Source organism: Mugil cephalus, chromosome 11 (assembly GCF_022458985.1).
Source record: "Mugil cephalus isolate CIBA_MC_2020 chromosome 11, CIBA_Mcephalus_1.1, whole genome shotgun sequence".
Classification (NCBI taxonomy): Eukaryota; Metazoa; Chordata; class Actinopteri; order Mugiliformes; family Mugilidae; genus Mugil; species Mugil cephalus.
In genome coordinates, this window is record NC_061780.1 from 26,059,587 (window position 1) to 26,087,024 (window position 27,438).

A 27,438-nucleotide genomic window follows, 5' to 3' on the forward strand; every position below is an offset into this window, starting at 1 on the left:
TAAAGCTACTAAAATTACTCCAGCACTGGCTGCAGCTGCAGAGTCCACCCCCAGAGACTTTCCCTCCTGAGCACATACATGTCGAGGATGTATCACGGTTGCAGACGAATTATCTCGACACAGACATTGTTTTGGAGACCAGTTCCCATTTCACGTGACCCAGTATTTGCTTGGAACTTGCGCCATAGTGTGAATAGTAGCTGAAATCAGCAAGTAATCTAATTTTAACCTGAGATAACATCCAGCATAACAGTTGTGTTTGCATGGAGGCTAATATTCCTCCAATAATCACAATAAAAACACCATGTGTAACCATCTGAGTCAAAGGTAATCAGAAGGAGTTTTCATTTAGACTGAGAGGGATGGAGTAACAGTTTTTTTTATCAGGCAATTCCTAATTTAAATCATAATTTGATTGCATTTTACTTGCATTTATTAAAGCTGCAACATAGAAACAGTTGAGGCCAGCGTCATCCTCCGTGTTCAGTTGTAGCTCTTGCAGCCTTTTTCCTCGATGCTGCGTGTCCCCGTCAGTGAGACAAACAAGGGCAGCATCACAGTGACAGAGGCGTCACAGAAAAAGAGCATCCTGCTGACTGACTCATGTTGATGAATTATGGAGCCTGGTCCTGACTTCAAAGACAGAAACGTCTGGTTTCAGATTGTAAATCATGACTGTCCTCAGTGGGGACGTGAATTTACCCCGGGCAGTGCCAGCACCTTCTACATACGTTGACCTTTTTCTGCAGCACACATTGCAGCTCCGCTTGTTAATTGCACAGATCTGTGTCGCAGCGTGGTCTCTTATATGTTGGCTCTGTGGTGTGCCACTGTAAATGCCACGCTGTGATTTGTGAAGGGCTGAGGAGGGAGGGTTGATATAAAATCCTGCTCGGTTAATACAGCTCGCTGAGCTCCTACACTCAGATGTCTGCTCCTAAAAGCATTAAGCCAGATAATGTCAGAGCTCTTGTTTTCACCGCCATTAATTACCTTCAGTTTACAGATTTGCTTACGGAGCCTGTTTCTTCCTGACATGCATTACAGTGCCAGTGTGATGACTCATGCTAACTCAAACCCTTTCTTTGCTTTTCCACAGGATTTGGTTTCTGAGCACGCTCTGTGCAGAGGAGCAGGGAGCTGTCCACGGTGCTGAATTCACCAGCCAACAGAGCTCTCCACTGCACACTCATGTGCTTGGGCCCCTCCTGATACCTCCTCCTCCTATTCCTAGCAGCAACTCAGCCACCACCACCACCACCTCCACCTCCACGCATCCAAGATGGACGATGACGGGCGCTACAGAGACAGCCGCTCGGACTTCATCCGCGGTGCCAAGGACATCGCCAAAGTCACCAAGAAGCAGGTCGGCAAGAAGGTGGGGCGCGGCGTGGACAAGATGACGGACGAGTACACCAAGCGCTCCTACAAGCGCTTCGAGGAGGAGGACGACGATGACGACTACGCCAGCGTGCCCAGCGGCGGCGACGGCGGATATTATCGCAACGACAGCCGGGCCAACGACGACGAGGCCCACAGTGACTCCACCGAGGGGCACGACGAGGACGACGAGATCTACGAGGGCGAGTACCAGGGCATCCCGAAGGGCGACTCGAAGGGAGGCATGGACGGGCTGACGTCCGCCCAGGCGCAGGCGCAGTTCAGGGACCTGTCTGCCTACGAGGGGGAGAGGAGGAAAGACCAGGAGGAGCTGGCCGAGCAGTACGAGACCATCCTGCAGGAGTGCGGCCATGGGAAGTTCCAGTGGACTCTCTACTTTGTCCTCGGCCTGGCGCTGATGGCGGACGGCGTGGAGATCTTCGTGGTCGGCTTCGTGCTGCCCAGTGCAGAGAAGGACATGTGTCTGTCTGAGCCCAACAAAGGCATGCTGGGTAAGGAGTCCAGATATCACACTCTTGCTGTAGCATCATCAACTCCTATATCTGTTTGTCTTTATCTCATTGGCAGTTTATGCCACCACTTGGTGTTTTTATCTCTGTCTTTGCAGCTTAACCCCCCCCCCCAGTAATTGCTTTTTCTACAGCCTCGTTGGCAGCGCAGTTACAGCTGTTTAAGATTCAACTGCCCGTGCAGCTTTTGAGCAGCAGCAGAATGTTAAATCGAACCCGTCAGCCAATCGAATCGCAGTGTTCTCTGCTTCGGTTCAGCAGTTTCTAGCTGTTTGTGTTGCTCCTGTTCACCTCCTCGCAGTATTTGCAGCACGGCCGTGTATTTGTTAATGTTTAATGTGTGTTCGTTTCCTCCCACTGGCTGTAAAGCAAGGACACATTGAACAAAAGTGATGGATCTCATGAGGATAGCAATTTCAAATATACTCTAAAATAACTTTGTGTACTTAAATTCAAAATGTTGATGAATAAAATGTATTCAGGCTTTTAGATAAAAAATAGAAGAAATAGATAAAATGTTTCTGTTAATAAGCTGAACAAATGCAAAAACTTTACATGTCTTAAACGTGATGAACCATTTTGCTCAGATTCCAACTGAACTTTTTCTGAATAAAATGATCTGATCAGATTAATGTGCATTTACATGCAAAACATCAACAACAGTTTAGGTTTGGCTTCTGTGTAAAACGTAACTTCATCTTCATCTCTGTGACGGTGATAACAAAGATGTTTTACATGTTTTCCGTCGGCATAAATTCTGGCTTCATTCATCTTTTCAAACGCTCAGATCATCAAATCTTTCATGATCCACGTCTCCTGGAAACTAATCACTAATCCTGATGTGAACCTCATGTTGAGCAAACACGCTCAGAGAGAATGGATTTATTCCAACCAGAGAGAAACCAGCACATCAAGAGTTTCAACAGTGATGAGGAGCTCAGATCATTAAAGGTTTCCTCTGGGTTAGTCTGTTCTGGATGAGGCGGCTACATGAGGCATTTTTATTCAGATTATTAGTCCATGTAAATGTCTCCACTCCTGCGTCATGGTCTCAAATGTTCAATTGCATTATTTAATGTTGATGAGTTCAATGAGCTCTGATTTCCACTCAGCTGTGCTGCTGCTGCTATGTCGATGAACACTGTGTCCCTGCACATGGGAGGATCCAGTGTGTCTCACGCTATACTCTGAATTCTGCATAACGTTGAGCCTAGATATAATTTAATTGTTGCACCAGGCTGTAAACATGTTTGTTTTTTGCTGTAAAGACGGATATTTTACGGGGACGGCCTCACTTTTGCAGCCTGCCCCAAGTGGACAATCTGAGGAACTGGAGCTTTTGTGTTGACCTTATTCTTCAGACCCAGGAGGTGGCTGCTTGGTAGCATAAGCCTTTCAAACTGGGCAAAGATGAAAGATACTTCATCATTCCCTCATTTCCTCCCCCTTCCTCCCCCCTCCTCTCTCTGGTTTGGTTTGTGTCATGCCAGGGGGGAGCCAGTAGGGAGACACGACTGCTGGGCCTTCATTCCCTTCCCTCTTCCTGTTACACAACACAACACAACACGCCTGACTCATCCTAGAGAGCCTCTTGTGCTCGTACGTCTCTGAGTCCCATGTTTCCTGAGTGTCCTCTTCATCAACCCCCACCTCCCTCATTCTCCATCGAGGCGCAGAGCCGCTCGCTTTAACCCTGATGCTCTGTGGTGTGTGCATCAGCGTCACTCTGTGCATCATCACGGCTGCAGTGGTTGTGATATGTTTCCAGCTACAAAAAAAAAACCACAAATAATTAAATAACGTCAGATTAATTAGAAGCAGGCGTGAGGCATGAGGGTTTTTAAATAAATGCAGCCGTTGTTGCTCTGTGAGCTGTGAGGAGACACTTCCAGAGAGAAACATGTGAGTGGTTGTCATTGATTTGCCCTTGTTGATGAAGCTGCAGAGGCTGCAGCTGCAACGTCCTGTGGCTGAATTGTCCGAATAGGAAGGAGGAAACTGGAATTCGGCATCTTCTCCTTCTAACGTGCAGAAGATTTCTCTCTGCCGAGCGTCGGATGAGTCTCTGTTGAATATGTTCTTGAAGACTCATTAGCCTGTTTCTGAAGGAAGCTACTGCCTAACTCAGCCTGAGGCCAAAAGGAACCTTTTGTGTGTTGAAATGTCTCTGTGGCCTTTTAATAGACGTGGGATCGGCAACAGAAATCAGAGATGAGAGAACTACCTGCCCGTCTGATTCATTGGTTCCTGTGGGACATGGCTGCTGGTTGGATAATATTAGCAGCAGAATCTGTCATGCACATTATTTTTAAACAGCTACCATCAGAGAATCAACATACAAGGAGGCAGGTTTATTTTAACATCCTGTCATGTGACAGTTTTAATGTTTTCATGGAAAACAAAATGCTTCATCTAAAAAAAAGGAGCAGCTGATAGAAATGTTTTATGTTTTGTGTTTTTGAGGAGAAATTTTGCGTTTCTGGTGATTTGCTGCTACTTTTTTTTATCAACTACTTTCTTCAAATCTTTCTGATCGTTTTCTTTGAAGATTTATGTGATAAATGCCCCAGAAAAATCAATTATAATGAATTTTTTAGTTTGATGAAGTGCTTCTCTTGCTGTGGAGCGTCAGCTTTATTGACATAGATAACCAAGATGTTCCCAGCATTGCATCTTTTCAAACTGGTTGTTTTTCTGCCTCCATGTTTCTGTTTCTCCTGGAAACTCCTCAACCTCATGTTTTTACCTCACATGGATCAAACATGCTCAGAGAGAATGGATTTATTCCAACCAGAGAGAAAGGAGAGAAGGTTTACAGCACCTCCTCTATATCAGGCTAAATCTAGCCTCTCAGCGAAGTAACAAACCTGCATTTTGGCTCTTAACTGGTGCAGAGTGGGACAGAATGTGAACGTGTCGCATGCTTTAGTTCTGCTGTCATTGTTTAAATGTGGAGAGCGTGATGTAAAAACTCATGAAGAGTCTCAACAACCACCGGCTCATTCAGAAAGCCCTGTGCGCTGTGGCAGAAAGAGGAAACCGGCTATAAATAGATGCCTCTCCCTCTTCCCTTCTCTTCCCTCCCCTTCCCCCCTTTCTCTCTCTCTCTCTCACCCATGCACACAGACACACAACAATCTAGTGCACACACTGTTTTTCCATGTTCACACTACCCTGGAGCCTTTAGCTCCGTCACAGCGACGACCGGCCACCGTCCTTCCCTCCCATCCCTCTCCTCCCCCCCTACTGTCTAATCACAAATCATTAAATTATACAATTAGAATATTATTTATTTGTGATGTCGTCCCTTTGGAAGTCATGCAACCCCGATCCCATACCGATACTTTGTGTAAATGCGCCCTCATGTGACTGGTAAACCTAAAAAAAGTAGTGTATTTCAAATCATACCTCCATAAAGAATGAAAGACATCAGAGTAATTTAGTTATTTATTTTAAACTCTGAAGTAAATCGAGGTAGTGGCCTCATTTACTGTGTAGCCGAGCTAATACAACAACAGAAAAATCAAATTACTGAAGTATTGAAAGTATTTTGATATATATTTTGATTTGAGAATCGGTTTTCGAGCATAAAGACCTGGTATCAGAAGTATCAGTATTTCAGTATCCGTCTGCACATCACTAATGTAAATATAGAACATGCAGGTTCCACGTCTGGGCCTTGTTTCATTATCTGCCCAATTAAAAACTGGCTGTAGTTTGGAGATGCTTTTAAATACTGAGAGACAATTTCTGTGACTTCTTGACATAATTCATCATCCTCGGGCCGAAAGCAGCTGTCGGTGCATTCATGCAAAGCAGATGGACAACGCTGAGGTGTGTTAATGCGATGACAGCGGGAGAGATAATGATCCGGTCACAGCGAGTGCTGAGTGGCCGACAGGTCAGACTCTCTCTGAGGAGTTTTAAGACGAGATGCTGACGGTGTAACTCATTCTGGCCGCTGCCCACCTGCCGTCCTTTACCGCTGCCGTTGCATTGCTGCTGCTGCTCCCTCTCGAGGAAACGAAACCGTCCTAAGACGTTTCACGCTACCATGAACATGAAACCTCTGAAGCAAGGGGTGTGAAACATACAACCCGCAGGCCCAAACCAGCAAACTACAGGGTCTGTTTCAATAAAAGTAGCTCCTATTCCTAATTTTTCCACTGTTTTAATACAAGCAGGCTGCTAACAGCAGGCTAGTTCATTCATTAAGTGTTTTCATGATGTTGTACTTTGCACTAAAACAAAGGGAAACTTTTGCAGTTGTGTGTATTTATAAGTTCATGCTGTTATGTTTCTGGTCCAGTCCCCTACAGATCAAATTGTGCTGCATGTGGCCCCTGAACTAAAATTTACAAACCCAAAACCAACACAGTGGATAAAAACAATCGTCAGATCATCACGGGTGTCCCAACACACGGCCTGTGGGCCCAAAGCGGACGCTAGAGCGTCTAATCTGGTCCAAAGCATGAATTGGCAAAGTGTGAAAATTACACAGAAGAATATTCCTAATTTGTGCAAAGTTTTAGTGCATTTTTAATGGAAAGTTTGTAAACATTGTCCTAATTTACTTGTTCGTCTATTCTAAAAAGTTGTCATTATTTAGCGGTTATTATGCTACAGTGTTACCGGTCCAGACGACTTGAGATCTGAACTAAAATGAGTTTGACATCCCTGGTTTACATAAAGCTAAAAGATCCACAGGAGATTAGAGGAGGCAGAAAGCAGAGTCAATATTACGCAGATCACTAGAAATGAAAACGTGTCGAACCTCCGCCTCTCGCTGCGCCGTGGAGCCCGGCTAGCTCAGTCGGTAGAGCATGAGACTCTTAATCTCAGGGTCGTGGGTTCGAGCCCCACGTTGGGCGAGTTCTTTTGAGAGCTAGTCATTAGAGACGCCTCTTTAAGGCTGTGAGGTCAAAGGTCAAAGCGTGCAGGGGTCATGGACTAAGATTCCTAAAGAAAAGCCTCTTCGGCTCCCAGCGTGGCTCCTCATTCATTTATTCCCGGTGGGCAATTTAAAGTAGTTCAAGACACTTTTAAGGCACAAAAACCAAAATATAGATCTATACAATGCTTACAAAAAATAAAAAACTATGTCACACATGTATTAAATATCGATGGACGGTGAAAACATGACTGTAAGAGTTTAGTGAATCAAGTGCAAGTGGAAACAAGAATTACAGAGATGATATATCTACATGTTATTGCAACGGGTAATAAATATAATAATAAATAAATAAAACATGACAATAAAAATAAGAATAATAAAAAAAAACAATAAGCTGCACTGGGAGAAAAAACAAACATAAAAATCATATACTCCTGTGTGAATGAATCGATGGGTGAAATGCAGAGAATGAATTTCCCCATGAAAGGTCAATAAAAGACAAACAAAGACATTCCTTTTTGCTATTGTTCCGGTCAACAACATCCATCCTCCCATCCCTGCCCTTTTTTCTTACCCCAGTATTGTCACCAGCAAGTATCAGCTTGTTAAACTGTGATGGATTATCTCAGCTGATCCAACAGATACGTCTAAAGCCTCGTCTTCTGCTTCGCCGCCTGATTGGCCTCATGTGTCTGGCTCTCGAGCAACATGAAGGCTGAGCTGGAGGATGTTTTTAGGATCAGATATTGTGCTTGTGTGTACAGTATGAGTATCGTGATCTCGGCTAAAGGCCCACGAACTCTATGGAGCTGTGCAATGACGAGGTCCTTATCCAGAAGCCTTGAGCACTATTGAACGAATCCAGATCTCATTTTGTGCAAGTCACACATAACCTCCTCTCCACATCCCTGAAGGATTTGGTGTCTCTGCACTTTTACACTTTGCATTGTGACTGTAGCTGTGTTTCCATTAAAGCTTCCTGCAAAATATGTCTGAAAAACCACCTCATGGGAGTGTAAAAGTGTTTCAGCTTTAGATATTTGAGAGGTTTTTCGAAATATATGTGTTTCCATTACCAGTTTTTTATTGCGATATTTAGGTTTTGTGCATTTCTACATGTAATGTAAACGCAGCAATTCAAAAATCTGTGTCTGAGCAACGTAGCCCAACAACAGGAGTTCCACAAAGCTCCATCTTGGGCCCCTCATCTCCCCCACATTTGCATCTACAGTATAATGAATACTTTGTATTTTATTTCATTTTAATTTTTTTGTCTTACACCACTGAGCCGCTGTGACCCAGCATTTTCTTTTGTGGATCAATAAAACCTGTGTAAGTCTAAAGTCTAAATGCAGACGTCGCAGTCAGGCGCTATATTGTTTGTCAGTCTCTGCCTCCTTTTTCCTCTTTATTCATTCAGCGCGATCGCACCAATAACTCGTGCCGCTGAAAGCTCAGGAAGTGTGAAGACTGACAGGAAGTCAATAAGGCACCGATTGCGAGCGAGTGTGCGATGTCTTTATGTGTGGCGGCTTTTTCGTCTTTTCTGCAGAGAGACACAAAAAAGCTGGGATAAGTGCACAGGATGTGAGTCACGTTCGCACCTTTAGTCACAAGACAGGCTTCGACAAAAGGTGGTGTTTGTTTCTGTCATCGTCCTGCAGCCCTGACATAGGACAGAATAAACCAACCTTTTCCATCATATTCCGTCTTTGCTGCTTTGTACAAAGGGGGAATAGCTGGAAGCAGCGAGTCTGACTCAGGCTAAAGTTCAGAATATATCTAATTTATTCATTGAAATGCAATAGAAAAGCTTTTATTGTCATTGCATGCACGATGCAACGAGATTACAAAATACGCTTATCACAGACCAAACCCTGACCCCAGACGTGTGTTTCTCCTGATCTAATCCTCTACAAGGAAGCTAACAATCATATTTTCCCGAAATGTTGAACTTAAATGGAGAAGATTCAGGATATCAACAGGAATAATTTAGTCTTAGTTTGAATTGTTAATTTGAAAAAGCCGTCAGACTTAGACTTTGCAGCTAAATTACACCACTTTGCCTCTGGTCCCGACTTAAAACTACCTCTGTCAACTCTCTGGTAAAAATTAATTTGTATGCAAACATCTTTCATAAAGCAGGCGCTTTGTTTCTTGTGCTTTAATTTTTGGATTGCTGGCTACAGGCTACATCTGCTAGATGTTTTTCCTGGCAGGGATAAAATCATTTCTGTTGTCATGATTATTAATAAGGGAAATCTTATCACCACAAACGCAGCATTAAAAATCAAGTGGGATCGTGCTCATAGGAGAGTTTTATTATAGGCAGGATGGAAAAATATAAACTTTCCTTCCAGAAAGATAAACAGTGTTTGGCAAGTTACTTCAAAAACACAATGCATTATTTATTATGTTACTATTATTTCAAAGTAATTAGTTGCATTATAATATTACTGTCTCTGACAGTCTATGACTCATGGTTCAGTACATGTTGTGATAGAGAAACTATAAATTTAGATGTATTCATATTGAAATCATTGTTGCTAGAAGCTAATACTGTTTATTGTAACTGAACCTCTCCTTAAATTACTTTTGGTTTCCCACACAAAGTGAACTTAACTATAATGTTCATCGTATCCTTTTCTCTGATGAACTGAAAATAATAATGAGCACACAACCTAATTAATTTAATTCATTTCTAATGCACGTTACTTGGATTTATTTCTTTGTAATGCCTTACATTACTGCATTACAGAAAAAAGTAACGCATTACAGTAATTACATTACTTTTGTAAGTTAAAATATGCAAATCTTCAAATAATAATAATGTTGTGTGCACATTTATGTCGAAAAACACTGTTGTCTTGTCGTCCTCATGAGTTTTCCTGATAGTTTTATTCATGTCTTTACGTTTCACCACATTAACTTAGCTTGTCGTCATCTTACATTTCTCACATTCTGTGTGCGAGTCTCATTTAAAGGCAGCTCAGACGTTTAAGCGTTTCCTCTCACACCCTGTTTCATGATTTATGCTCAGCGCTTTAGAAGTCGTAGATGCTGTCAAATGAGCTAATTTACGGGGCATTGGGAGAGTAGCAGCGAAGCCTGGAAGTACTATCAATGAGTTTACTCATGAATAATAACTATTCCTTCTTCTCCCTCCTCTCCAGGCCTGATCGTGTACCTGGGGATGATGGTGGGGGCCTTCGTGTGGGGCGGCCTGGCCGACCGAATCGGCCGGCGGCAGACGCTCCTCATCTCCCTCTCCATCAACAGCGTGTTTGCCTTCTTCTCGTCCTTCGTCCAGGGCTACGTCTCCTTCCTGTTCTGCCGCCTGGCCTCCGGTGTCGGGTAAGCAGACGGCATGAGTCACGCCGGCGCCGGAGCCGGAGCCTGAGCCGGAGATGAGCATCAACCAGCTCGACAGTTAGAGCATTAACATTAAAATATTATAACACAGCAACTAAACTACGGCTCCTAAGGGAAATAAATCCCCTGCTTTTCAGGAGCTGAAATTTGCCGAAATGTGCTTTTTGGCGTTCGTGTTTTCAAACGATCCTCTAGCTGCACATGTCATACTCACTCTGAGCCACATGAACGAGGCCAGGAGCTGTGGCAAAATGGCTGCCGTCAAAAAACATGGCCCTCGTCAGATTTTAGATGTTTTACAAAATAATAGCATATCTAGTTTCATCGATATTAAAAAATATAAGCCTATTTCTATTTCCAGTGCTATATTAATGCCAGTTTAAGCCCTTGGGTGTTTTGGTTACTGTTTTAGAAAAAAATAATGTAAATCCAGTCTGATACGAGCATGTAGGTTAATGTAATAACTCATGACGTCTACATATATTCAAGATTCAAGGTCACTTTATTGATCCCCACAGGGAAACTGCTTCGCCCATGAGTCCCAAGATAAGAAAGAAACATATATGAACCAGACATAGATGCAAGAATAAAAATAGAATAAGAATGAGGTAGAAAAGAATTACAGAGCATGTACAGTCCAATTTACAAGAGAAATAGAACAAAACTGAATTAGAATTTATGACACAAACCTATGTGACCACGTATGGATGATTATTTTTGTCGTTCACTAGAACAAACTGAACCTTCTTGCTTCCATCTTTCCTCTCTTCCTCTGTGCGGATTCCTCTTCTCTAATCATCATTTAATTCTCCCTCTTTAACCCCGCAGCATCGGCGGCTCCATCCCCATCGTGTTTTCCTATTACTCCGAGTTCCTGGCGCAGGAGAAGCGAGGGGAGCATCTGAGCTGGCTCTGCATGTTCTGGATGATCGGTGGCATCTACGCCTCCGCCATGGCGTGGGCCATCATCCCGCACTACGGTGAGAAAAGCACGTTTTTAACACAACATGTACACAAACGGAGAGAAACCAGGGTTTAGATTGAACCAGGACTAATATGGCTGCAAACCACAGGACAGATTTTGATGACTGTCTCTCTTGCTCCTCGCGTAGGCTGGAGTTTCCAGATGGGCTCGGCCTACCAGTTCCACAGCTGGCGTGTCTTTGTGTTGGTGTGTGCCTTCCCGTCCGTGGCGGCCATCTCTGCCCTCACCACCATGCCTGAGAGCCCTCGCTTCTACCTGGAGGTCAGGCACCGTGGATGCACGCTGGCTGGTTGAATGCATGAACGGTTTTAAAAGCAGAAAGATAAAGTGCTGCAGACAAAGTGCTGCTGACTACACGCTTTTTCAGAATATTTTGAATGGCTCAGTAAATATGTGCATAAACAGTGCACAGTGAAAACGTTTTTTTTGCATCCTTCAGAATTTTCTAGATTCCTCCGTAAAACTTTATGAAAACATCAGCGGATTTTCACACAAGAAGAAATATTGTACTTTGTTGGAGGAATTTGATCCTGTTCCTCAGAACAGAACCACTTCAGTTCTGAGATGTTGGTGGTTTTTCCTCTCATCAACTGATGCTACAGCGTTTCTACAACATTAAGTTCAGGACTCGTTCCTAAACATTCGTCTTGTTCTTCTTTAGCCGTTCTTCTGGAGAACCACTTGATGCATGACCCAGTTTCCTTCCTTCCTTCCTTCCTTCCTTCCTTCCTTCCTTTCTTCCCTAAGAATAAGAATGAGGTAGTAAGAATTGCAGAAACTAATTCAGAGTCCAATTTACGTGGGATATACAAGCATTTATTTGCAGACATGAGATATACAGACATTTGAAAGTGTCTCAGTGTCGTGGACACATGGACACACGACACTGAGGCATTTTAACCTGACATTTTCTTTCAGAGTTCACTGGTAGAATTCACAGTTCATTTGGTCCATCAATGATGTTTCAGATGCAGCAGAACAGGCCCAAACCAGGACATTAGCGCCCCCATGTTTCATGGAGGGATGAGGTTCTGATGCTGGAATGCAGCGTTGGTTCATCTCCAAACATTTAAACCGCTTCTGAACAGATTTGGCTGTAATTTTAACTGGACATGGACTTCATGCTAGAAGTGTAGCTGCTGTTGCACAGATATGTAATAGCGGCTCATTTCTGTGCAGAAATGTAGCAGCACTGTATACATCCTGAGGCAGACTGAAAATCAACGTGCTGATGCACATAAAGCTGATGGTTTTAATGCCTGTGCAATATGTTTGGACACAATAAGAAAGTGAAGAGATTAAAACACATTTTCAAGATGATAAACTTATAATTCACAGCAAACTTGTGGTGATTTCCGTGGTCCAAGTACAGTAATTACCTTCCCGATGTTACTGTAGCTTTGTTTTTGTGCTACCGTGTTTAGCTTTTGTAATGCCACGTAGAAGCCATTTACCCACTCGCTCCTGCACAAATTTGCTTTAACTTTGATGTTTGAAGACCCCAGCGTTCACACTCGCCCACGCACGAATCTGAAGGCAGCTCTGATCCATTTAAGTAAACAAACCTGCAGCTGGTCGTAGAGATAGAGAGGAATCAGTGGAAAGAGACATCAAAAAAAAAAAAAATCTGCTAGACTGACGGAAATTTAAATGGTTTATGCTTTGAATTTAGTCGTTTATTTTTTAACCCTTAGACTGGAGCTCACATTATTCCTAACTTGCTGTAACATTTGAGGAAGTTCTGATTAATGATGGAATAAAAACACTCAGTTCACGACAAACCTCTCGTCTTCTGAAGTGTAAGTTTTCCCTGTAAATTTGTTCCAGAACGGGAAACACGACGAGGCGTGGATGATTCTGAAGCAGGTCCACGACACCAACATGAGAGCCAAGGGTTACCCAGAGCGGGTCTTCTCTGTGAGTTACACACAAAAATGTTTGGCCTTTTACCTGCTGTTGTGTATATGCAGAAAATAAGCTCCATGCTGCATCATTTTGCAGAAAAATAAGCTTGTTGCTTCTTGTATTCTGCCTTGTGGAGTCCCTCGTGATTCTATTCTGGGACTAATCTTATTCTCCCTGCGCTTGCTTCCCTTTCCTTATCACATAACAAAACAAGGGGTTTGACATGAACATTTATATTATTTATTGTAGCAGTTCCTCTCGATAAAAGCAGTGAGATCTCTGTGGTTGTGCTGTTCCTCCCAGGTGACCACCATTAAAACAGTGAAGCAGATGGATGAGCTGGTGGACATGGGCGACAGCACCGCCTGGCATGAGAAATGGAGGATGAAGCTCTCAATGCTTTTTCATCAGGTGACGAAACTTATTTCTGAATGATCTTTGTTTAAAAACAAAGCAAAACGTCCATGGTTTTAATGATTAATAGTGTTTGTTTAGATGCTTTTTGAATGGAACAACACAATAATAACACACAACAATCAGTTGAGTGAAGAAGATACTGGGTTATGTTATGTTTTTGAACTCTTCTGTCAGTCTTTATGCTGAAATAAACTCCATATGGACGGTTCACAAGCTAGTAACAGGAAAAGACAACCAACCGCCTCATTTGTAATTCCTACATGAAGACCATCAAGCATTTCATTCACATGTTCCATTTAAAGGCAGCAGTTCTTTCTGCACATACGGGAATACGCATACTCCCTAAAATGATTAATAATTTCTTTGCTACCAGAGGGTGAGTAAAGAAGCCTCCTCGTTGTCTTGGCTGCAGCGTATTTGCTGTGTTTGTGTGCTGCTCAGTCTTCTACTGGGATTCTGGGACTCGTTGTTTATTCCGTGCAGTTGCTGGAGAAGTGTTTTGTTTGTTTTCATGGAGGACTTCAGTTTATTTGCTTTCTATGTGACTGTGTTTTCTTTTCCTTCAGGTGTGGAGTAACTTCCAGGCCGTGTTCTCCCCCGAGTACCGACGCACCACCTACATGATGATGGCCGTGTGGTTCTCCATGTCTTTCAGGTAACGTCAGGTGGAACAACTTAAACCTGACTAATGGTTTTGCTAAACGTCATTTACATTTACCCGTATATATACGTCTGTGTTGATCTCTTCCAGCTACTACGGTTTGACTGTGTGGTTCCCCGACATGATCAAGTACCTGCAGAAGCAGGAATACTCCTCACGCACCAAGGTCTTCGTCAAGGAGAAAGTAGAACACGTGACCTTTAACTTCACCCTGGAGAACCAGGTCCATCGTCAGGGAGAGTATTTTAACGACAAGTGAGTTTCTTTTGCTCACTCACTGAAATATGTGACACATTTAAAATTTCGGTTTATTTTAAAATTTTTATTTGAATATTTTGAAACATATTAATAATTTAACACAAGTCAGAGTAGACTTGTGGGACCTGGGACATATTTGGGGTTTTAAAAACAATCGACAGACAAATGAAATAAAACTCACTTACTTACATCATTAACATATATTGCATTTATCTTATTTCTTGAGTTCTTCTCACCCGAACCAGCTGAAGAACCAGTGGGTTCTCTTGTAATGCTCCTCCTCTTTTTCCGTGTTGGTAATGTCTCCCATGGTCTTGATCATCGTGGCCAAGTTGTGGCGGTTTTCGGTAGCTGCAGTGTAGAGCTTGTCCTGCAGGTTTTCCACCTCCTCCCTCATCTTGATCAACTCCGTGTTGATCTTTATCACATAGTTTTTCAGCTCCATTTGAAAGTCTAAGTCTCTCTTCTTCTGAGCCAAATAAACAGCTCTTTCGTGTTTCAGCCGCTCCTTCAGCTTCTGAACCTCATCCATCAGCTGCAGAGTCTTGTCAGAATTATTCTCCACTTGCACCTTTCGTTGTGACAAAGACGTGTTTTCTTCCTGGAGGCTCTTGATTGCATTCTTCAGGGCCTTGTTTTCACCTTTCAACTTTCTTTGCAAGTCAGACAAGTTCTCAGTTTCATCCTTGAGGGCTTTGTTTTCCGAATCGAGGAATGAATTTTTCTCTTGGAGGGAGTGGGTCCATCGGCAGAGGAACTCGTTGTACTGTTGGAGGGTGAAGAATTCATTCTTCAGGTCCTCCGCGCTGTTGATGTGGTCGTAGTTAGGTTTGCTCATTTTCTCTGCAACAAAATGTGTATAGTAGTAGTTCAGAGTTCCAGACTAGTATTCTAGACTCTTAGGTGAACATGATGAAAGATGGTGATGATGCCGCATATTTGCCTTTGAAGTAGTTGCCTAGCAACAGTGCAGTATAGGCTCCACCCACTAAAGACATGGCGACGCATGGCTCCAAAAATGTGGCCGCAAGATATGAACACTGTGTCCAAAATGACTTCCATCTCAACTTCTGACTAAACTAAAAAAAATAATAATAATCACTCTCCTGCCTTGTGTATTTTACGTATTTTATGTCTGGATTTATTCAGAAATTGTAAATACTTTCTTGGTGGATGAAAAAAGATCAAATGTGCAGACGAAATAATGAAGTTTCAAATCTGGTCTGTTTAATTCTGAACATTGCTTGGATTGAATGAATCGTTGTAACGAGTCTCTGATGTTTCTTTTCATGGTTCAAGATTCAAGATCACTTGATTAATCCCAATTAATTAATTAATTGGGATTAATTAATTTTGTCATTGAGTCACAAGATAAAAACAAATACAAACAAAGCATAGATGTAAGAATAAAATAAGAATGAGATAGAAGTAACATTTACAAATAAAGTACTCTTCAATTTACAGTCTTTTTGTTGTTGCCTTATGGTCATATGGTAAAATGTGGTAAAATAATCTCCCACAATCTAATTAGTTCCATGCCTTGAGATAAAAGACTTGTTTCTCAGTCTCTTTCCCTTGTGTTGCATCTGTTCATTGTGTGCGTTCCTTAACTCCGTCTCCGTGTCTAACTGCTTGCAGGTTTATGAACCTGAAAATGAAGTCGATGGTGTTCGAGGATTCGCTGTTTGAGGAGTGTTACTTTGAAGACATCACCAGCAGCAACACCTTCTTCAAGAACTGCACCTTCATCGCCACCCTCTTCTACAACACAGGTAGGTGCATACACGCACTCACCGGTCGGGAAACTATGTCTTTCAATGACTAAAGGCTTTTAGATGTTGGTTTTAGGATGCCAGTGACATAATTACGTCAACATAACAGACCATGAAAGTCTTGTTCACCAGCTTCCTGGCCTCCAGTAGCTAATGCAGCGTGTCCAGTTTCCCTTTTTATCTGGCAAATGCAGATTACTGCTACCTAAAGGAATGTTTGTGCTGTTGGCTGTTGTTCTGACTTGAAGTTACAATATGTGCATACTCTCCTAGACACCCGGATGCACATTTCAGGAAAAGGTCTGCAGCAGTGTTCACCTATCAAACCTATCAACCATTGCTCTTGCTTTTTATTTGTTTGCAGCCTTTACATAAGTCCGTCAGCTCCTCACAGCTGCTATCAGTGCTAGCAAGTTCCCTCAATACAATAGGAATTATTGTTTGTTTGCTTGGTAAGGTGCAGCGTCTCCCTGTTCCCTGTTCATAATCGAGTGATAGTTGACATAGTGCAGCTTATGACGTACGCGACTGAGCTGCACAGTGCAGTTTTTATTGCAGGGTTCAGGACATGTCGACCATTACGTCGCCTTGTCTTATGAAAACAAAGTGAGAGTTTCTTTCAATGGCTATGACTAAACGCAGACTATCCTGTCTCTGCAGCAGAACCTCAACATGAGATTAATACAGAAGATAAATACAAAAAACTTGTATTGCTGCTATTCTGTTCACACTGCGATGTCACTGTGGCCGTCACAGTGACATCACGTGGTCTCTGTGAATATTGTAGCTACCGTAGCCTAGCAACACTTCTTGCTGTTTGTTTTTTAAACCTTTACACACACAAACATGCATCATGTGACCAGGATTTCAGGATCACATGACTTCAGAACAGAGTGTGACATCAAAGGCCCTTATATTTACCTTTAAATACAAGCAGTTCTAGTAACCATTACATCATTTCGCTTCAGACTTCCAGTTAGTTTACTGCAAGTACATCGAAAGAATTAATTTCATTCTCAACAAGAGAACCTTCACAAACCAAGAGCGTTTCATAAACAAGACCATTTCTCAGACGAAAGCACTTCACAGAACAACAAAAATGTTGACATATCTGTCCATCGATTTGCCCGTCTTACTTTTGGGTAAAGCTGTTGTTCCATTGGTTGCAAAAGCTGCTGGCAACCTCATCCATTCTGGTTCCAACCGCATCAGTTCATCCAGCGTAGAGCTAGATGAAGAACTAGTGGTCCCTGAAATACCTCTACCAAATCTGCCACGAGACTTCATGGCTCCAGCCTACAGGAGGGAGTTCCATCATAATGCATCCATCGGTTCCACAGGCTCTTCCTGTCTGGGTACTGAAACGCAGAATGAACAAGAGCAGGACAGCAGATCAGATGTTGCATCAGATCATCCAGTTGAAACGCCTGCAATATCACCAACAGCCCTGGTGGTGGACTCTAAGGTCCCAAGCCTCAGTGAACGTGGAAATCTTGGTCAGGATGCTGACACTGATTCTACAGGCTTGGACTGTCTGAGTACTGCAACTCTGCAAGATGAACAAGAGCAAGATGGCAGCAGTGACCATTCTAAACTTCCTCGTCTCGCTGTCTACCTTTCTGTGGCCATCGTTGATCAACACCCCTTAAATGTGAGGTGTTTGGAAAATTCTGAAGCCGACCCAAGCAATCCTGCTAGGCTACCATATAGCACACTGTTATCCATAATCAGAAAACTTTCAGCAATGTGTTCCATGGCCAAAGCATCAGTTCTGTCCGTGTGCTGTGGAGCAGTTCGTATCTCCAGGGTTATAGTTTCCCGTCGGATCTTCCTGTGGTGGGCAGATGCTTTTTGCACAATCCAAAGATGGATAGCACGTAAATCACCACAAATTGGAGCAAATGGAGCAGCTGAAAGTGAGGATGAGATTTTCACAACTGGAGATGATTTACTTGGAGACAATCTGCCAGTCTTGACCGACTCTGCCGTACCTGTGGTGCATGAAAAACCAAACAGCGTCACAGGCTACAGTAAACCGAGGATCCCAGATACGAGTGGTGGAACCCACTGTCAAGTAAAACAGAAGCTCCTTATTGAATCATATCTGACGTTTGATTGTCCCAGTTCATCTGGTGCAAACCCTGCAGAATCTGTGTCCCATGACAGACCTGATCGTCCCAGTTCATGCAGTGGAAAACATACAAAATCTATACTCAATGCTTTACTTGGAGACGATCTACACCAAGACCCAGTGGACTCCGAGGATACGAGCCACAGCATCTCTTGGATCCTTCGTCATCCTTCAGCAGACTTGTGCTTTCAGAATGGTGATGTAAACGTACAACATCTCCAATCAGGTCTGGAGGTTGATCATCCAAGTAAATCCAGCGGAAAACTTACAGCATCTTTACTCAGTGACACACCTGAACACAGTCCAGACCCAGGAGACTGTGAAGCTGGAAGACACAGCAAACCTGGGATCCTGGATGTGACACTGAGAATGACACGTTCAACATGTGACCAAGTCCTTGAAAATGCTTTTACTATACTTATGTGGGTCCTTGGATTTGTAGCTGAGTATTGTGGTGTTGCCGTGGAATTCACAGCAGAAATCGTATCGCCATTAATCTTTCTTTTCTTTCTCATTAGTATTTTGTGTGAAACCTTCTCTTTTTTTTCTTCCTTATAATGTAACTGCCATTCGTTCCCTCCCACTTCCAAAGACATGTTAGGTTAATTAGTGATTCTAAATTAACTCTAGGTGTGAGTGTGAGTGTTAATGGTTGTTTTTCTCTGTGTTATTAAAATGTAATAAAACAAATAAAACAAATAATAAACTAATAAACACTGTAGTTCACTTCTTATTCCGTATATTTAGTGTTTATGTGCCATTAAAGAGTGATTGAATGATTTACAGATGTCATGTTGCAGCTTACGATCAATATCTCCTCTTTTTTCTCTCACGCAGACCTTTTCAAGTACCGCCTGGTTAACTGCAAGCTCGTCAACAGCACTTTCCTGCACAACAAAGAAGGCTGTCTGCTCAGCGACGTCAGCGACGACAACAATGCCTACATGGTCTACTTCGTCAGCTTCCTGGGCACCTTGGCCGTGTTGCCAGGCAACATCGTGTCCGCGCTGCTCATGGACAAGATCGGACGGCTGAGGATGCTCGGTAGGAAGAGTCACTCAGAGCTGTGTGTGGGATCGAGCTACTTTTGCCCATTTCATTTCTAAATAAAAACAACAGACAAACGGGCTAAATATGTTCTGCACTATTTCATATCATGTCTGTAACTCCCAGAATTAGCATGAGAAACCCAAGTGCATTTAAAGAAATTTAATTTTTGGAGGGAAAATGTCTAATCAACCAAAGATTTTGCTACGACCTAGAAAACAGGACATAACAATTATGTCAAGGATCTACAGAGCTGCTTAAATGTATTTTCACCCCTTTGAAGCCTCTAGATTTCTACATAAAACTCACTCAAAACTTACAAAAAGAACTCAGTCAAAAAGAAATATTATGCATAAACCGTCCATTTATTTTTTGTAGCCAGTAGGACATAGAGTAGGAATACAATAGTTCATCTTTATTGTCATTGTAACATGTACAGTGGAATTAAGTGAAGTCCATTCAAGTTAAAGGTATTAAAATATAAAATGGAAACATGTGACAGACAAACACAGACACCTACATTCCACAGTTATTACACAATCCCTTAAGGAATTTTAGTTAATACATTAATGCCTTCAACGTCATTCTTTTATTCATCAACCCGTCATAAAGTTGGTATTCACACTTATCTTAATTCTGTAATAATGTTATATACGCTACTGCAGGTTCTTTATTAGTTAGAGTTAACAATGACTCACACCTGAGACTTGTCTCTGAGACCTGTTCTGTTCTTTTTACAGAATTCCTTTATATTATGCAATAATCTGCTGTTTTTCCACTGCCTATCCTGCACTTTTTTAAAAATATATATTGTGATACATGACCGTGTTTATTTTTACAGTTTGCCTGATTTCCAGCCCGTCTCTCTCTGTCTCTCTGTCTGTCCACAGCGGGCTCCAGCGTCATCTCTTGCATCAGCTGTTTCTTCCTGTCCTTCGGCAACAGCGAGTCGGCCATGATCGCGCTGCTCTGCCTGTTCGGGGGGATCAGCATCGCCTCCTGGAACGCCCTGGATGTGCTGACCGTCGAGCTCTACCCGTCCGACAAGAGGTACGTAGAAATCTCCTCGACGTGACGCTGATTTCACCGATGAGTGACGCGTAAAATGACGTCATAAGCGTAATTATACGCCTTAAAGAGATGGATGAGTGTGGGGATGTTGCATCCTTGTTGTGAAGCACTTTTGATGCTTTTAATAGAAACTTTTCAAAGATGGAAAATGTGTCCTTTTGTTGCCCCTAGACAGACATAAGGTATAAAACGTCACAGGTGTAAAAATCTGAGATATTTAAGAATATAAAGTAATCAAATATATTTTATACAGCATAAAAAATATGAAGTGGTAGTGGAGGAACAGGGAGACATTGCAGAGACGTATGTCCTGAGGGACAAATGACATCAGAGACAGAGACGGAGGCTGGTGGACATTGTTCACTATCGAATATAGGAGCTGTAGCTCCACCTTGTGGCTAAACAGAGTCCTGACACTGTATTTAAATCATGCAAGAACAGAGTAGAATAAAAAGAACAGAAAACCTTTATTTGTCCCACAGCTCGGGAACAAGAATGAAGATAAATTATTAGATAAAAAAGAAAAAGAACCAAATAAACAATATACAAGTATTGGCGTATATACAAAAGTGTTGAATTGCAACAAAAAGTATTGAATTACATGGATAATGAGTAAGTAGTGAAAAAGGTGAGTGTTGAACCTTGAGGTGTAATTACGAGTGTTCATTGTGGAGAAAACCCTTCACCTGTTTCCTTCCTTAAACGTTTCACCTGTTCCTTGTCTCTTTTTCTCAGAACCACAGCGTTCGGCTTCCTGAACGCACTCTGTAAACTCGCGGCCGTGTTAGGCATAAGCATCTTCACCTCGTTCGTGGGCATAACCAAGGCCGTCCCCATCCTGTTCGCCTCGGGCGCGCTGGCCGCCGGCAGCTTCCTGGCTCTCAAGCTACCGGAGACGCGGGGTCAGGTGCTGCAGTAGTGCGGCGCCGACCATCTTCCCCCGACTCCGTCCTCAACCCGTCCTCCACAACGATTGGACAGCTGTACATATTATCATCAGTGATTATTTTAAGCCTCGCCGGCTTTGGAAAACCATCGTGACGCCAGAATAAGAAATTATTATTATTATTATTATTATTATCACCATGTGGGGCGTGAGGAAAAAAAAAAAAAAAAAAATGCAAATCTGATTCACGTGATTGGATCCTGACCCCTCGTCCTGATGTAAATATGAGGGGTCGGAGGTTCAGGGCTCAGGGCTCCTGATGACGAGCCACGAAAAACAGACTCACGTAAATAATGACCACTAGCCATCGTTGCAGAGTTCCCTGTTCCTTCCATTCTCCTGAAAATACAAAAAACTCCGCCCGCTCAAGTCTCGAATACTTTGCCATTGTCGGACATTGACACAAAAATGCGACCTTTTCATCCTCGATCTGGAGCATTTTTGACTTTGGCTTTGGGGTAAAAACCAAGACTCTCCTCTCTTGGCTTTCTCTTCAACAAAGACCTGTCCTCATTCTCTCTCTCCTGAGGTCTCGTGTCAGTGTAGACCTACTGCCATTTTTATAGATTATAGAACATTCCAGGTTTTCTTTCATTCCTTCTTTGTTTTTTTGTTGTTGTTGTGGTTGTTGCTGTCGTTTTTTGCGATGAGGGGATCATCCGAGTCCCTCTGTCCCTTTACGACATCGTCTCCGTTCACCTCTGAGATCATTCAGATCAGAAAACGGACGTGTGTGCTGGTCAGATTTCTTTTTGTTTTTCATTTTGCCACAAATGTGAAGCTATTTGTTAACACATAAAGCACAACCAGCCGTCCGGTGTGTGTGTGTCCCCAAACATTTTCCTCTTGACTCGATGAAAATGTCCAGAATCTCACACTCAAGTCATTTGTCTCACGCTGTAAAAGCATCTTTCCTCCTTCCTCCTCCCAACAAACCACAGTATGTTTGTGGAGAGTCTTGTGCATGTCACCGAGATCTATGTAACCATGGAAACTGAAGAGTGCAACATGTAAATGGCATTTTGGACATTTTCCTCCCACAAAAGCAGCACACGAACCTTTCGATCTGAGCACACGTCTCTCAGATTTAAAAACACTTATTCGATAATTGGTTCCTGACTTCACCTTCACGAGGACGTGATCAGATGGTTTCAGTGCAGACGCGGCTAACAACGAAGACAAATTAACTTTGTGAGCTGAATGTTTATAGTAAGATGAGTGTGCTTCTTCTTAGTGCAATATTCCGATCTCTGATTTCTCCGTCTTTGTTTGAGCATTTTTAGGCGTCTTAAATAGATGTAGACGAGAACATGTGACAGATTAGAGCTCAGCATCGGTAAACCTGAGGTCTGTGTGTAGATTTTTTGGGCGTGAACCCGGGGGGACACCAACATAACGTAGCATTACAAAAAATTCACCACGGAGGACTCACTGCCAAGGGCTGATATATTCATGTATTCCTCACAGGTCACAGCACAGAGCGGAGATTATGGCTGCTTGGTAACGATCGAGGCGACGAACGAACACTCGTATGTTCACAATTGCATGTTGAAAGTAGCAAAAACAATCATCGTTTCTTGTCCAAACTGCCATTTTGTAGGATAGCAGCCATAGGTAGACTCAAGACAGTTTGACAAACCATTGCACTAAGTGTACTCTGTCGTACATGCACAATTGTGAAGGCCTTGAGTTCTTCAAGACGCATCCTGACGCAGCCTTGCTAGAAAAAGAGACGGGGGACGAGGGGAGTGTTTAGCAAGAGCACAACAACCAGAATCTACCAAAAAAGAGAAAAGAAAAAAAAAAAGACAATTTTGTGAACACGAGTGCAATTGTGAACATAGGTGCTCAGAGATCGACGCCGCGCGTCTGCCCCCCCCCCCCCCCCCCCCCCCCGCCCCCTGCTTATACATCGTCTCCCTCCCACGTTGTCTCCAAATCTGACACCTGACCCATTTACTAAGAGCGTGCCATGACAACCACCTGCCAAATATTTTCTATGGCCTGAGTTTACACATTAAAACCATCAGTTCTCTGTTATACATATGAAAATATGTAAATAAAATGAACTCCTATGTAACTAATAAGAAAAGCTTTTCAGAGCCCTGGATCTTTTCTTTGCCGTGGGAGAAACAAGAACACCTGGACTCGTTTCTGCGTGTTGTACTGGAAACTTTCTGTTCTCTCTCCGAGTCTTTCAGGTGCGCTTGTTTCTGACGAATAAGAAGCTAAAAAACAGGCCAGCAAGTTATAATTGGAAAGTAAAAATTTACCCCTCTTTAAAAGCACATTTAGAGTAAATAAATGCACATTAGTGAATATAAAAGCTAAGCGTTAACCGTCCTGTTCTCTGTTTATCCTCCTGTGTCATCCATGAACGTGAGCGCGACACGTTCGGATTTAAAATCTAGTTCAGGCTCACGTCCGAGTCAGGACTGTCTCTCGTAGAAACATATCTGAGCTTATGTCACAGGGTTCTTTTGTATAATTAACCTGTCGCCTGGGCGACAGTCAATTGTAAGCGCAAAAAGTTAACGAAGCAATAAGTGTTTCTGGGTATTTTGTCCCTCGGTCTCTCCTTTGACGCTGTTGGAGAACATTAACAAACATGCAGAGTGTCGGCTTAATAACGGCACCGGACGCCACAGCTAAACATTCGTGTGTACTCTCTAAAAAAAAACAACCCAAGGTCTTGAGGCTTTTTGTCGATAAAAAATTGCATTCGCCATTAATTAAATGTAACAAAGAATCTATCACCTTTGTCACTGTATTGTGCTGTAGAAACTGTAGTTGATTGTTTGTAAGTATAGAAACTGTGGAATCATAAATATATATATAAATATATATATACAGTATATATATAAAAAAAAGTTATAAAAAAAAGACGTGTAAATGAACAATGCTGTGTGTTGTCTTTGATTTTGTGTATTTTGTAAATGAGAATGAAGTAAATACATCAATGTCAAATACCGGGTATGAATCATAGTTTAGACTAAATGTGGCAACATGAGTTCTGTTTAAAGGTGTGTGAGGTTTTTTTTTTCTTATATTTTCTCATTGTTGATTTGTGATTGGGCTTGCACTTTGCTGCGACGTCCCTTTGGGATCCCAGCGGACGACAAACGAACCATGACGAATAAACAAGTGGAAAAAAAAATAATGACGAGAGGGCGGTCCGTGTCGTTTCTGCGTTTTCATTTTAACTGGGGGAGATGCTTTCATCGTATTCGCTGGTTTGCAGTGAACTGGTAAAATTTTAGTGATACAGCACAAAACCACAAGCTTATATAGGACTTTACAATCTGCAGCTACACACAGTGAATCAGTTCAGCTCATTATTTTATAACATTTTACATTTACATTTTAAGTGCAGCGGCAGAAAGAAAGAGCAGTGGCACTGGAATTAAATTCAAACTTCTGAACTCACCATTTAAATCACGCTTTAAATCCTGATGTTTGGTTTTGCACGTTCTTCCGTGTTTAAGATTTGATTTATTTTAATTTGTCTGTAATTCATTTACTTAGTCCAAAATATTTAGAGTTTAACTACACTTTTACAAAAACAATTACAAAGAAATAACTACACATGAAGAAGCTTCTTGGAAGAAACCTGAAATGTTGGAGTTTAAACCATTTCTTCACACAGTCTCTTGTTTTCAGGAGCTCAGATGTAGTTAGACACTCGACTCAACGCTGTGTTATGGACATTTTTTATGGGGGACACAGGAAAGTAGGATGACTTTATGGAGTTTGGATTCAGCCACACCATAAAAACCACTTAAGATTAAAAATACACTTTTACCTGAAGTAGGTTTGATTTAATAATTTTAAAATATCAATAAATTTATATTAAATGTTGATTTAGAAAATAAGAACTTAAGAACTTACTTTTGGATGTTGTTGTTATTATAAAGTACCAGTAGGTGGCGGTAATGCACCATGTTTGCAATTCACAATTAACCTCGAGAAGAAGAAGAGGCGGAAGTGGAAGAAGCTTTGCTATTTTTCGTTTCTTATCTGGCCTCTTGAAGATAACAGAAATAATACACATTTAAGACGATTATTATTATTATTATTATTATCTAGTGCGTTTTACGTTATTTTCCAGTTTAATCTCTGACTTCTTAGTTTAGTCCGGTTGGTGGCGGTAATGTACCTTTAAGATAGATTCCTACCGCCAAAAAAGAGAAGAAGAAGAATTAAAAACACGAGAAGAAGAAGAGTAAGAGGAAGACTTGTTCATTTGCAAGGTGAGTAAACACATTTCACATTTAACCCGCCCGTTTATTTAATCTAAAATGATTTAATTGGACTGTTAAACACATGCGCTTTTATATTTCATATAGTTGAGAGCTAGCTGAGTTAGCTTAGCCTGAATATTAATGCCAGTATTCAAGGTTAGCTTGTTTACCCGAGTCTGGAAGGTTCTGTTGTTGGTTTGAATTAATTCTTTGGATATATTTTCTCACTGACACGTTAAATTGACCCACGGTCGCAGTTAATTGAGTTTCAGTTGCCTGAAATTCCACGTTTTACACGTTCACTAATATTTACGTTTCACCGGAGATGGACCCGAGTAGAATGAGGGAGTGATAGTGATTAATAACTGCTGTGTTTTTATTTATTTAACGTCCATCTCTCTTTTCTTAAAGGTAAATAACGTTGTGTATGTAGGTAAATACCGCTGTGTATGTGGTTATCGTGGTTCCTGTCAGTGAGTTGTATTTATTTGGTATCTAAAGTCTGATGTTAGAAGCAGGATTTTGGTCTTGAATTTAAAGTCCATGGCAGGAAAAGACATGAACTAATGTTTTGTTGTCCAAACAGACACATAATATTTCATCTCTCATCTCATCTGATAGAACTGAAGCACAAGCAGCTGTAATCATCTCCTTTTCCAATTAAATATCTCATTAAATAACTTGTCACCCATGTTTTTACCCCTCTGGTTCCAGTCTGTGGTCTCCTGCCACAAACTCCGATGCTTCCCAGCGTCCTCCGCTGTGCTCGACCCGTCTCCACCCCTCGTGCCTTAACCCGGCCTCTGGCCCACTTCAGACCCCACATGGACCCGGACCCCAGCCGGCCCGTCGAGAGGACGATCAGAACCAAGCTAACCGGCGCGCTGACGCCGGACCACTTGGAGGTCCACAACGAAAGCCACATGCACGCCGTGCCTCCCGGCTCCGAGTCCCACTTCCGCGTCCTGGTGGTCAGCTCCCGGTTCGAGGGTCTGCCCCTGATTCAGCGCCACCGCCTGGTCAATGAGGCCCTGAAGGAGGAGCTGAGCGGCTGTGTTCATGCGCTGGCCATCCAGGCAAAGACTCCCGAGCAGTGGGGCAGTAACCCTGCGCTGGCTAAGAGTCCACCCTGCATGGGCGGCTCGAGAGGAGATCACACTGTGGAGGAGAAACTGAAGGCCGGACGAGAGTGAGGCTGAAATGTGAAGAGTGCAGGTGAATACTTTTAGGGGAAGAGTGTTTCCTCTTTGTTAACGCTCAGCAGGACGTTTGCAGGTCATTTAGTTTAGATTATATGAATCAATACAAAGAAGAAATCCACTACTACATAAGTTGTAGCTGAACAAATGTGACCGAGACGACACAATAGAATTATTAAGACTTATTCTACTCATAGCTCCCGGTCACATAAGCTCTCAAAGTGAACATCAGCTCTTACAGTGGGTCACACATTAAAACTGCTTCTCTGTGGGCGACAAGAAGAAGATTGAAAGTTTAAGTATTTTTATTTGACCAAGTAGAACTGTTAAAATAAAGCACTTACACTGTGAATTTGTGAATGACGGGGGTTAATTCTTGTTTTCACTTTGGTTTTCTTTACCGGGATTGGATCAATTAAATTGTTTTCTACAGATATTTATTTTTCATGTTTAGCTCAAAGCAAAACTTAATAGGAAGATCATGATACTTCCTGCAGCCTCTAACTCAGGTGTCCAATTATTGTCTCTGACATTCTCCTGTAGAACCAAGAAGTGACCTCACGTCATTATCGTTAGAGCAGAATTTGTTTATTCATGCTTTGCACAGACTGGAAGCAGCAGAGAACAGA

The 27,438-nt window shown here is 42.3% G+C and overlaps 3 protein-coding genes and 1 non-coding gene across 6 annotated transcripts in view; 3 read left to right on the forward strand and 1 right to left on the reverse strand.

The window, feature by feature from the left end:
* Nucleotides 1–22,940, forward strand: part of sv2a (synaptic vesicle glycoprotein 2A) — a 35,492-nt gene extending 12,552 nt beyond the window's left edge. For both annotated transcript variants that reach the window (XM_047598575.1, XM_047598576.1), the window contains exons 2-13: nucleotides 1,100–1,892; nucleotides 9,978–10,158; nucleotides 11,005–11,156; nucleotides 11,289–11,422; nucleotides 12,989–13,078; nucleotides 13,370–13,477; nucleotides 14,050–14,138; nucleotides 14,235–14,399; nucleotides 16,041–16,174; nucleotides 19,143–19,349; nucleotides 20,243–20,402; nucleotides 21,159–22,940. In XM_047598575.1, coding sequence (XP_047454531.1) covers nucleotides 1,283–1,892; nucleotides 9,978–10,158; nucleotides 11,005–11,156; nucleotides 11,289–11,422; nucleotides 12,989–13,078; nucleotides 13,370–13,477; nucleotides 14,050–14,138; nucleotides 14,235–14,399; nucleotides 16,041–16,174; nucleotides 19,143–19,349; nucleotides 20,243–20,402; nucleotides 21,159–21,342 — 2,214 coding nt within the window. In that variant the 5' untranslated portion in view covers nucleotides 1,100–1,282 and the 3' untranslated portion in view covers nucleotides 21,343–22,940. The remainder of the gene's footprint in view (nucleotides 1–1,099; nucleotides 1,893–9,977; nucleotides 10,159–11,004; nucleotides 11,157–11,288; nucleotides 11,423–12,988; nucleotides 13,079–13,369; nucleotides 13,478–14,049; nucleotides 14,139–14,234; nucleotides 14,400–16,040; nucleotides 16,175–19,142; nucleotides 19,350–20,242; nucleotides 20,403–21,158) is intronic.
* On the forward strand, nucleotides 6,709–6,781 carry trnak-cuu. Its single transcript has one exon. It is a non-coding gene; the product is annotated as a tRNA-Lys (tRNA).
* On the reverse strand, nucleotides 13,367–15,614 carry LOC125016233 (myosin heavy chain, cardiac muscle isoform-like). 2 transcript variants are annotated; one of them, XM_047598577.1, is made up of 2 exons: nucleotides 14,639–15,614; nucleotides 13,367–13,502 (listed from the first exon to the last, which is right to left on the reverse strand). In XM_047598577.1, exons 1-2 carry the CDS (start codon nucleotides 15,238–15,240, stop codon nucleotides 13,460–13,462), a joined length of 645 nt encoding a protein of 214 aa, XP_047454533.1. In that variant the 5' UTR covers nucleotides 15,241–15,614; the 3' UTR covers nucleotides 13,367–13,459. The 2 variants fall into 2 exon arrangements, with proteins under 2 accessions (XP_047454533.1, XP_047454534.1); XM_047598578.1 differs by having other exon boundaries at nucleotides 13,395–13,502; nucleotides 14,592–15,613.
* A 2,447-nt stretch (nucleotides 22,941–25,387) lies between the features above and the next one.
* On the forward strand, nucleotides 25,388–27,161 carry bola1 (bolA family member 1). Its single transcript, XM_047599934.1, has 2 exons — nucleotides 25,388–25,619; nucleotides 26,325–27,161. Exon 2 carries the CDS (start codon nucleotides 26,351–26,353, stop codon nucleotides 26,801–26,803), a length of 453 nt encoding a protein of 150 aa, XP_047455890.1. The 5' UTR covers nucleotides 25,388–25,619; nucleotides 26,325–26,350; the 3' UTR covers nucleotides 26,804–27,161.
* Nucleotides 27,162–27,438: the final 277 nt, after the last annotated feature.

What these genes read in the sequence shown, in the direction of transcription:
- bola1 (XM_047599934.1), top strand. Translation starts at nt 26,351, where the DNA reads ATGCTTCCCAGCGTCCTCCGCTGTGCTCGACCCGTCTCCACCCCTCGT.
- LOC125016233 (XM_047598577.1), bottom strand. Translation starts at nt 15,240, where the DNA reads ATGAGCAAACCTAACTACGACCACATCAACAGCGCGGAGGACCTGAAG. An exon ending in TGGTTCTTCAGCTGGTTCGG is followed by an intron (nt 13,503 to 14,638) that starts GTGAGAAGAACT and finishes TTTTAAACAAAG; the next exon opens with ATCATTCAGAAATAAGTTTC.